The sequence below is a fragment of the Tribolium madens genome, unplaced genomic scaffold, assembly GCF_015345945.1.
Source record: "Tribolium madens isolate multiple individuals breed KSU strain unplaced genomic scaffold, Tmad_KSU_1.1 Scaffold_91;HRSCAF=231;Tcas5.2_LG7, whole genome shotgun sequence".
Classification (NCBI taxonomy): Eukaryota; Metazoa; Arthropoda; class Insecta; order Coleoptera; family Tenebrionidae; genus Tribolium; species Tribolium madens.
In genome coordinates, this window is record NW_025401063.1 from 15,177,125 (window position 1) to 15,188,287 (window position 11,163).

General features: G+C 35.4%; 1 protein-coding gene across 2 annotated transcripts; it reads right to left on the reverse strand.

The window, feature by feature from the left end:
- Positions 1-315: 315 nt before the first annotated feature.
- Positions 316-7,990, reverse strand: LOC123011312 (transcription factor sem-2-like). Of its 2 annotated transcripts, none has more exons than XM_044408686.1 (2): positions 7,450-7,990; positions 316-2,880 (listed from the first exon to the last, which is right to left on the reverse strand). In XM_044408686.1, exon 2 carries the CDS (start codon positions 2,842-2,844, stop codon positions 2,065-2,067), a length of 780 nt encoding a protein of 259 aa, XP_044264621.1. In that variant the 5' UTR covers positions 2,845-2,880; positions 7,450-7,990; the 3' UTR covers positions 316-2,064. The 2 variants fall into 2 exon arrangements, with proteins under 2 accessions (XP_044264621.1, XP_044264620.1); XM_044408685.1 differs by having other exon boundaries at positions 7,359-7,990.
- Between the last annotated feature and the right edge of the window lie 3,173 nt (positions 7,991-11,163).

Genomic DNA, 11,163 nt, shown 5'->3' on the forward strand with positions numbered 1-11,163 from the left:
TAATCTACGTGTAGCAATGTTATTATTTTAGCATTACAACTGGGCGATTTTAATTTCAGGAGCAAATTAAATTTGATTCATAAATTCACCTGACGTATATTTACACGACAAAATCCTCTGTTATCGTGTACACGATTTAGTTACGCTAAGTCGTGGCAACGACGACGACGACTATCGTTTCCACAGTCATAAGATTTTATTGCTGTTGTGTTGGTATAGCGTACACAAGTCCTTTATCAAATACAATTATCTCGTTTAATTATTTCAGTTTGAAATTTAAGTTGAGAAGGATTCGGTGTGAAAGTAATTAGAAAATTAAATTGAAAAAATCTTTTATTGGGCATATAATTAATATATTTAACAGCAACTACAATACAAAATTTACACACTATATAATAACTTTAATATAGTAATATGAATATAATACATGGGTCTACAAAAATGCAGGGATTTTTATGATACATCAAGATAATATGCAAAAATATTGCTAAATTTGTAATCTCTCAATCGTTTACCAGAACAAAAAGGGTCAACAATGCCACAAAAAGTAACGTTTTTTACAATAGGGTCTGGTTCGACGCCGCACTGTGACATCATATGCAAAGAACGTTGAAATAATTGAGTCTCACAGTAGGATGTCGTTCAAGACTTGTAGCGATAGTTATTGCAATTATTTAAAATGATTGCATAAACAGTACGTTTCAACAAAAACAATTTTTACATGAGCAAATCTATACACGTTATATACAAGTCGCGAAATACAAGAGCAGAGCCGAGTTCTTGAAGACAGTCGAACCAAAAAACGGCAATGAACTTAAAATTTAAAAGTTATTATCGACTCGCAGCTCATAACCAGTATAGCTCAACATAAAAACCTACAATCTAAGTCAGTCAGCGACACGTCTCAGCCAACTCTGCACTTGCATCGCATGAACAAACATTGGGTACAAAAATACACCGAATATGTTATCTTCTACATTTTCATACTGTACCAGGCCTCATAAAATTTTAAAATTCGAAAACTCTTATAATACGGACAGTCCGATCTAACTTTAAATATTATCGTAAAAGTTTAATCTAGTACATTGAAAGCACACGTAGAGCGTTGGTCGTGCCTCAATATCATGTTATTATAGAAGAATATCGATGTCGCTCGCTACTCTATTATTTTTGAAAAAATTTTTTCTTATTATTACAAAGTTTGTGCATTGACTTTAAGATTTGAACGGAAACAAGTTTTAAGCGTATCTGGAACGAGGCAGCGAGAGAAACAATAATTTGTGCAACAGAGTTTGATGGACGAGATAAAGTAAAACCGAATGCCCAAGTCGTTGACAGCAGTAGCACAACCCTATAGCCTATTTGGATATCTTACTGTTAATATCAACTCCTACCACTAACAAACCCACAGTGCTCACTTAAATAACCTGTACAAGATTTTAGGACCATTAAGTACAATTCTGGACGAACGAATCAGAAAGCAATACAAGATTTTTTTTTCTTTCAAATTTGACGAATAAGATACAAGATGAGTTGCGTTCGCGGTTGGCAGTAACGAAACAATCAGCTGTATGCCGTCGTCGCGAACTAATTAACAAAGCTAGAGGCGGAAAAACTACACTGACTTTTGACAACTAAATATTGGTCATCAAACAGATGAATCACAGCCTGATTTTGTGTCCCGTCGCCACCAACAAATGTACAAAATGGCAGCCGGCGGAATTTTACAAGTATCGAAACTAATGACGGGCGACCCGGGTAATGTCCGACATATCATACTGAACTAGGCACTAACAACTGGTTGAATCCGGGAGTACGTATGATGATGATGATGAATGAACGAAACACTGACGCGCTACTATATGATAAATATAAAAAATAAACACAAGATGAGATCATTTATCGGGGTTAAATAATATTTATAAAACATCATCGACCTGGCCGGCTCGACAACTTGAGCTGGTAGAGCAATTGAAACCGTGTGTCTTCATCCTAGAGATGATAACAATGATTGTATGCGCCAACACACGAATTGGATTAACACAGTCTTATAAGTCTCCTCGTTCAACAATTGAATACACCGTCGCTCCAAGGGGAGCCCCCCAGACTTGAGAAAATGGGGATGTCTCTCGGACAATCAAAATCCAGATGCGATCCGGAACCGTTCGATCCACTGTCCATGATCTCGATGTCTGCCAACTCCTGCAGATCAATCTCCATAGGTTGCAACAAATTAAAATCGTCGATCCTGTCCAGATCATCAAGAGTGGCAGTGGAACCATGAGTGAGCCTGTCTTCAGCCTCGTGGTGCAACGGCGCCAATGAATCGTCGTAAATTGTGGCGCTTTCCGGGGAGTCCGGAATATCGCAAGAAGGACTAGATGGCACCTTTGCCAAAATGCTCACAGGTGGCAGTGGAAGGGGCGTCATCACCGGCGATAAATCTAACCTCTCTTTCAATTTCGAACTCGTCGACTCGGGTAAAGCAGAACGTCTGGCGTATAATCTTTCTTTAACGATTGCATTGCTGTTATTACTACTGTTGTTATTATTATCGTTCTTTTGGACTTTTGGGGACTTTTTGGACGATTTCTTGGAGGAAGTCGCCGATTTGGGAGCTGGTTTCGTCGTCTTTTTTCGAGGACGGTATTTGTAATCTGGATATTCTCTCTGATGCAGTTGTCGAAGCCTTTCAGCTTCCTCAATAAACGGTTGACGTTCGTCATCTTTCAATTCTTTCCAACGACGACCAAGTTTCTTTGAAATTTCAGCATTGTGCATGTCTGGTTGAACTTCGCAAATTTTTCTACGCTCGATCTGAGACCATACCATAAACGCATTCATGGGTCTTTTGATGTGGTTTGGATTGTTCTTTTTAGTCTGCAACAATAAGAAACATTCATCAGTAAACATTTCAACAATTAATGGAAATTAATCAATCAATCACACTAGAAATGTGTTGTTCTAACAACACAATCAAGGACAGTGATACAATACTGTCCAAATAAGGCTAGTGTCCTTTCACGAGCGATTCTCATCTCATGCGCAAACCCGGAAATAACACACCAAACACAGTCTTCACGTTCACCTCGTATCAAGGATTCGACGACATACGTGATAAACGTACTAAGACATGTTTGTACACGTGTGTATCGACAAACGCTAAAACACCGACTAGTGACTACCGCAAAATATCCCGTTCTACATTAGATAATTTTCATACTTTCTTGATATTACATATTAAACTCTTCTCGAGGTCAGTTTAGTAGAAAGTTAATTTGATAAACCCTTGTTGTTTGTTGGAAATTGCCAATCGTCACAACGCGAGTAATTGCTTTTGAGTAAATGGAAAAAGGAGCTTTCAGCAATCGGGTTATGAAAGTGTTTCAATGCACAACACCGCGTCAATGGGGGTCTCGCATTCGCAGTGCAAACAATCCAAGGATAAATCCTTCTATGCCCTAGTTGTTGAAACCTTGCAGAAGAAAATAACATAAAAGCTCGCCGTGTGTCGCAGATGATGAGAGCAGGAAAGAAGATGACCCATTGTTGTAGGTAAATAGGGGCATTAAGGTCGCAAAGTTTGGTCGTGAACAGCTGAACGGTTTTAGCATGACATATTCGGGTCACGTGTGGCGCCTCTGTCATGGCGGACACGCACAAAACCATTCGTATGGTGCTCACGCACAAGTCCGATGAGTTTGCATGTTTTTGCAACCGTTCATTGGAATATATTAAAATTTTGATTTTTCACGCAACCCGTGCGCGTAATAAATTTGTTTTTATTCGATTAATTGCCAAAGCTCGATTCCGCAAATTTGTACAAGAAATCGCATTCAAATAACGAGGAAATTACCATAATCGAATTGTGTAATGTTTTAATTAGGACCGACGATGATGGAAAACCTTTGCTAACTCCGCACCTTGGCCCGATTTGATAATTATACCGATTTGATACGCATCGACGAACAGACGAAAATTAAAAATATGGGTACGTACTTGCAATTACAACAGGCTTTAATTAGTTTTTATTGCGACAAGAGGCAATGCATGAGCGCAGTGAAATCGATACCAAACACAATCTATTTATAAGGAGTATTTTTTACTACCGAACCGAATACAACGAAACAGGGAAGCCATACATAAAGTCTGTTTTTTTTTTTAATGGAAATGCAGTCTTAACGTTGGCATCACTAGTGAATTCATTCATGGTAATTTTAATTAAGGAAGTTGGCAGTTCCGGTTTTTGAATTAATTTGAAAACAATGTCATTAAACGTCAACACAAAAAAATCGTCTAAGAAAATTTAGAGACGAAACACAAAAAAAAAACAAATTCGGTACACTAACGGTTTTTAGAAATTTGGAAACGAATAGTTCGCAAGCAAGAAGTTAGAAAAAGGCCCGTTAAAATCTAGACGCAATTTGTAATGCAGGTTTGCTAAACATTCTCAAATTTTAGAAGGAAATTGACAAGAACACAAAATAAACATAATTGAGAAACAACCTCGGAAAGAAGCTCATTTCAATAAATTACACAAAATTTATTGCCAATCATCATAATACCCACTTGTATCTTTTGCTAAATAGCTTTTTTCTGAATATACATTCTTTTTTATCAAATTTTTTGTAGCAAGAATCTCATTTTTGTCCACAACATTGTAGTTACTTGCAGTGTGTTTCTATCAAAATTTTTAGCACTAAATTCTGTCTTGAGATCTTAGGTAATGATTTCTGTCCTCAGGTATTCAATTATAGCACTTTCAAAGAGCAAACAGGCACACAAGATTCATAAAAGTCAAAATTTTGACAACATCTCAATTTGAAAACATAACTATAATTTTTTAACAAAATTTCTAGGGACAAAAACAAAGAGCAAACAAAATTTGTGGTTATGGAGACAAGCTGCTACCAATTTTTTCACCAAAACTTTGACTTGGTAATTTCCATTTACATACGTGTCCAAACATTTCAATTAAAAAATTTACTTTCTCCAAAACAAGATTACTGTGGTTTCCCTAAATAAATTCGTGGCCCCTGATCGTCTGTCGATCAGAGATAGCCCTTATCACAAATTAAATAAACAGCTCCTATCAAAATATTTTTAATCAATTAACTAGATTTTGACACTGTAAATTGCAGTGACAGATAACAAGAGGGCAAGATCCGAAATATACACACATTTAAAGAAGGTTCGGATAAGGATATGAATGATAACACTTGGCGCATCCCAATTTAATCCGATTAGAGGAAGCTGTTAGTCCAGTCATTAGGTTAATTAAAATGGCCGTAACGCGTTGTCAGGAAGGCCACCAGGGGGCGTGATTAGCTGGTGAACCGTCCACAGCAACACTAATCTATACCAAATTGTGTATCGATTTGTAGTTTGGCTGTGTTTAAGGCCTAACTGCATCCAATAACAGATTAATCTTTTTTGATGTCACAGGCAGGTATAGGTTATACACAGCGAAAAATTTCGTTTATTAAATTTTGAAACCGAGAAAAACAATATTTTGTCTTCTATAAGCTTTTTGCAATTTTCCTTGGTTTAGTTACTTGGAGCCCTGATAGGATTACGGCGACAATTTTCTTTGAGGTCGTTCCGCTTCCTGAATCATCAGTGGGTTACCAAAATGTAAACACAGCAAGGCCTCCCAATGCTATTCCGACCTTCGACTGTTATCACTTCCTGTCCGGAAACGCGTAATTCTCGTACGTTTTCGAGTGATTACAAATTTCCACGAGTGCATTTTAAACACCTCGAAATAAACCTTGAAAGGTGAGAAAAACAATTTTGTTGAAAAGACGTTTTCGGTTGTTTTCAATGTTGACAGCGCCGATGAAAGTTTTTAATGGAAGAGGAGACCACTATTTTCCGACCAAAACTAATGATTGTGAGCTCGATCCATCAAGATCGATCCAAGTTTTTTATGCGTGAAAGAAGAACAAGTTTCAGTCCTGAAGGAAACGCTAACGGTACCAATAAGTCTCGTGAAAATAATAGGTAATTGAAAATTGTAGACGAAACCGGGGCAATTATCTCATTGTGCGTCGCAATCGTCGGTGCAATAAAACACGGAATATAAAATATCTAATAACCACACTTAGGAGAGCATCGTGCTGCAAGAACTGGTTTTCAGAATAAATCAAGGTGCCTCGAGAAACAACAGCACGACTAAACAACTAACAGAGATATGAGGTAGATCGCAGCAGGTCATGCGGTTCATGGACTACTGGATCGTCGTAAAAAACTACGTTTTTTATCGCTCTCCTCCCAACCACAAAACTTTTCGTGATTTACTATTTACTTCGAGATCACTGGCAAATATTTACAAACTCCCGATTTTTACATCCTAGTCAATATTATGACAATACTCAAATCTCAAAACGACAAATTACAAACCTACACCTATCCAATAATGTCAAGTTCGAAGTTTTGGACTAATTAATGTATTTTAGTTTTTTTTTGTCGAAACATGAATAAATAACTAATTCCCACTGATCCGTCGGAAAAAATGGTTTAACGATTTGTTTTTCGCCCGCTCATTTAATTTCATGTTGATGATTTGTAATTCATTCGAATAAAACGAGGCTAATATTTTATTTAGCTCGTTTTGCTTGGTAGAGCCCGATAGCGCGTTTCGTTGCATAATTCACGAGAACGTTGTTGCAGCGTACTTTCCCTGCAACTTGGGCAGTAAATTTTATTCGCTCACTTTTCCCACATTAACGCACTTTTCCGCATTGACGCGATCAGCGCGCAAATTTAAGAAGACTTGTTTGTCAAGGTTAAAACTTTATTTCCGCAATCGTAAAGGTTACAAATTACATTATTTTTTTCTATCGTGTACTCGCCATGAGTCACAGACCTTGAAAAAGCCAAACACCTCAGCAGCTGATCGCGACGAACAACTAGTCTCGACTTGGAGGAAAACGCGTTAAAACAAGTCGCATTACCGCAAAGATCCGGATCTTCGTTGGATTTTCGACACCTGGATGAAAGGGAAACAGAACATCGCGTCTGGAAAATTCACAAACACCTCAGCAGCTGATTGCGACGATCAACTAGTCTCGACTTGAAGGAAAACGCGTTAAAACATGTCGCATTACCGCAAAGATCCGGATCTTCGTTCGATTTTCGACACCTGGATGAAGAGGAAACAGACATTGCGACTGGAAAATGCACACGTGCGAAAAATTGGCAACCTACGTGTACCAAACGTTTATTAAATACAGTTTCGGATTAAAATATATTAGAAATGATGTGTTATCGTAAATTGCGGCACGTGTATATAGATAACTGGAGACAAGCGGTCTAAATTACGCACGAGGACTGGAGGAGGAGGAATTGCAACCTACCTGAGTAGCATCAGAGTAGGGTGTTGCTGAATTTTTGTCAATTAGTTGTGAGCCGAATTTGGGCACAGCACTACTAATCGGTGTTTCTGACCTGGATGAATCCATGTTTTGTTGGGGCACCATATCCAAATTAGTAACTAAGTACACATTCACTTCACACTACCGGACAGAACGACAGACAGTCAACTAACTTTGCATTAAAATCTGTCTAAGTTCTCAAGTGTGTACACACTCGACTAAACTTAGCATATTTGTTGCCGACAATATCACAACAACAGCGCGACTGACAAGTTCAACTTGATGTTGTCAGTGTGTATCTGATTCTCAGCTGTTTATCCCCTCTACCGCAGAAGTGGGGGGAGAGCATGCGTTTTGTTGACGATATCCAGCTGATGAAGTCCAAAACAGAATCCACAATTTTCAAATTTTACAAATAAAAACCTCAAGTCTTTTTTTTTACTTCTCCAAACTTTAAAGTTCGAAAAAGTAGTCTTTTGCGGTGACTAGAAAATTGCACAAAAAATTGTCAACAACTTAAAAAAACGTGCGAGTTATATTTTTGCAATTTTTTCTCGAATGCACTTTCGCCAACATTAAAACAATTACAGCACCTCACACTCGTGATAGCAGAACAGCACTGACAATCTGCCTGAGCTTGAACTCGGTAAATCTACGTCCCCCACCAAGTTATATCGCTAGTTGAGGTTTTCGCCGTAAACAGCGGTGGCACCACTGCACAGCTTTAGTTGCGAGATGGTTAGTAAGTGTCTATTATTATTGAACAATGTAAAATACAAAATATTTAATTAATTGTAGCAAACGAAAATTAGTGATGGCATAGCAGTTAAGAAATTTTAGACCAGCCCACCTGTTAAATTTATAATATAACATAAATAATTGACAAAAAGCAATAAAAAACTTTATTACGTTAATTTTAATTAAATGAATTTGTAAGTTGTTTTGTAGTCGTTAATAATGTAGTATTAATAAGCCAACAGATCGTTTTAGCCTTGAATTTGCAAATTATTTTGCCAGGTCACGTCGAAGGTGTATTTCTATTAATAATTTAAAAAGATTGATCCTCTAATAGAAAAAATTAAATTATTTATTATAATATTGAGTAGTTGCATTTCAGGCAATGAAACCGGAAACTCTAGCTATTATTTATCACGAATACACTAAATCATACAATATAGTATCTTTGGACATCAAAACAATTCTTGTCAATAATAATACCTATTACCTATAGTATGTATGTATAGGGTGATACATTTTGGATGTCCGAATAGGGAATCTCTGTTTAGCCAAAAACGAGTAATCCTACCTTCTGGGGCGCATTTTTTGAGAAAATAATATTGGTTAAAACTGCATTCCCGCTATCGTCTTTTGTTTTCGACTTATAGAGAAAAATTGACATTTTAGCGAAATCTAAAAAAATTCATATCTTCGTTATTATAGAAGACACGGATTTGAAATAAAGACATACTCAGGCACTTTTTTACGTAGAATTTAATAATGTAATTAACATTTTTTTTCAGTTGTTTGTTTAGCCGTAATAAAATAAACTTTTATTTTTTATATGGGAATTATAGATGGCTATGTCATTTTTAAAAAGCTTGTTTTTTTCTAATCTAAAAAATATATATTTGTAACAAATTATTATAATACATTTTTAGCAAAAAATTATCTTTGATTTTTGTTCGCAGTTGGCCATGAAAAAATGTTGCATCTTCAACTAAAAGGATTTAAACTATATTATTCAACCAGTGTCACCAATGAAAGAGTTTTCTAAGTACTAAGTAATGAAAAAAATGCAGAATAAATCGTATATGAACTTATTGGCGACTAATTACATTTTTTTGTTTTTAACATTACCATTGCAAAATCTAGTGATACATAGAGTGTTGTAAAAAAATCCGCTTTAATTCTTCAATAAAATATATTTTAGGCGCTCGCATATTTGTTCATCACTTCTAACGTATCGTGTTTTTTAAATTTTTATAATTTTATCTATTTTTTCATCTGTTTTACAGTTCACAAAACTCTTATTGATTATTATTTACACATTTGGAGTGAAATAGTTTTTCCATGGCCAACTATTATCAAACAAAATATGTATTTCACTTTTTAAGTATAATTATAAAAAAATATTCTCTTTCAAATGTATATTTTTTAGATCAGAAAAAAAATTTTTTTCCAAAATTGCCTTAGCCGCCTATGATTTCCATTTTAAAAAATACAAGTTTATTTTATTACCTAAACCAATAACTGAAAAAAAATGTTAACTACATTATTAAATTTCTCGTAAAAAAGTGCCTGTATTTCAAATCCGTATCTTCTATAATAACGAAGATGTGAATTTTTTTAAATTTCGCCAAAATGTCAACTTTTGTCTGTAAGTCGAAAACAAAAGACGATAGCGGGATGCGGTTTTAACCAATATTATTTTCTCAAAAAATGAGCCCCTGAATGTATTACTCGTTTTTGGCTAAACCTCTTAGTTTTGGAGATTCCCTATTCGGACATCCAAATTGCAGCACCCTGTACATATGTGAAATATGATTAATAATGCAATTTTACATTACAGTTAATGATGAAATTTTCTGATAAAATATTTCACTCATTGACAATAAACACTTGAGAAAAAATAATATGTACTGATAAATTAGTCGTCATAATTCTTTTATGACATCATTAATACTATTTTTGAAAGTAGTTTGATACTTCCTATCAAGATAACATAAATGCAATTTTATAAATGAGAAAATACTTTACGCATTACGCTGCATGTTTTGAAATATTAGCACGTTTTAAAAACGCAACACTTCTCCTGGACTGATTGGATTTGTTGTAACTTTTTAAATTATGGATGAACCTAGTCTTGTGGGGAGTAGTCCGCAATAACATAATGTTGTTGACCAAATTGTGCTTCTTTAGCAAAACAGTTACTATTGGAGAACTTCCAAAATAAGGTTTTTATGCTCGCTCAGAAGCAAGTATAATTCTTAAGAATTTATAAAAAAAGTGCTGCACAATAGATAGGGAAAACCATATTTTACCATAATTGAGTTAGTGAAACTATCAATTTTTAACTCACACATACACAGACGTGTCAAATTAAGAAAAGTTTGTGTTGGCAAAACAGTATGAATGAAACTTCCATTTGGGTATAGTTGTTTAAAGTCATAATTTCTGATTTCTAGTTGAACTTAAAATGTTGGGTTTCGACATGGTTGCACCTGGGGTGCTGTTTAATTTCCATTTAAAGAGCCTATCAAATACAGCGGCGTTGAATTAAGTAATTTGTATAATTACCTCATTGTAAGTTCCACTCTAAGTACATGTGTGTAATTAATTCTATTTCGAAGAAGTTCTTCACTGTGTAATTTAAATAAACTTGTTGCAAAAGTGTGTTGTTATACTATTCCTCTATTCAGACTGTCAGAATTAGTTGAAAAAGAGACAGGTGGATTCTTGAGACCTTGATGATAAGACAATCAATTGCACTTTTAAGAATTTAACAAAAGCGGAATGACTTAATTCTAGGTTTAAAAACGTATTAGCATTTAAAATGAGTTATTTGTTGAATAGACTAGTTTGAATGACGTTATACTGCAACAAAAATCGAGCCACAATTTTCCTTGAAGTCCCAGACTGCGTGACTCCGAACGTTTAATAACATTCTATTAAGCCACTCAATGGCTTTGCGTATGTTATCGTATGCCAATCGCTTATTAATAATAAAGCATACTTTGTACTTTAAAATGCGGTCTTGGCATGAATTATTCAAATTTGCCTGTTCACT

Bases quoted from the DNA above. Each gene is read 5' to 3' on its own strand.
- LOC123011312 (XM_044408685.1), bottom strand. From the start codon at position 7,481: ATGGTGCCCCAACAAAACATGGATTCATCCAGGTCAGAAACACCGATT. The intron at 2,881-7,358 runs GTAGGTTGCAAT...TTATTGTTGCAG, and splicing joins CCTACTCTGATGCTACTCAG to ACTAAAAAGAACAATCCAAA.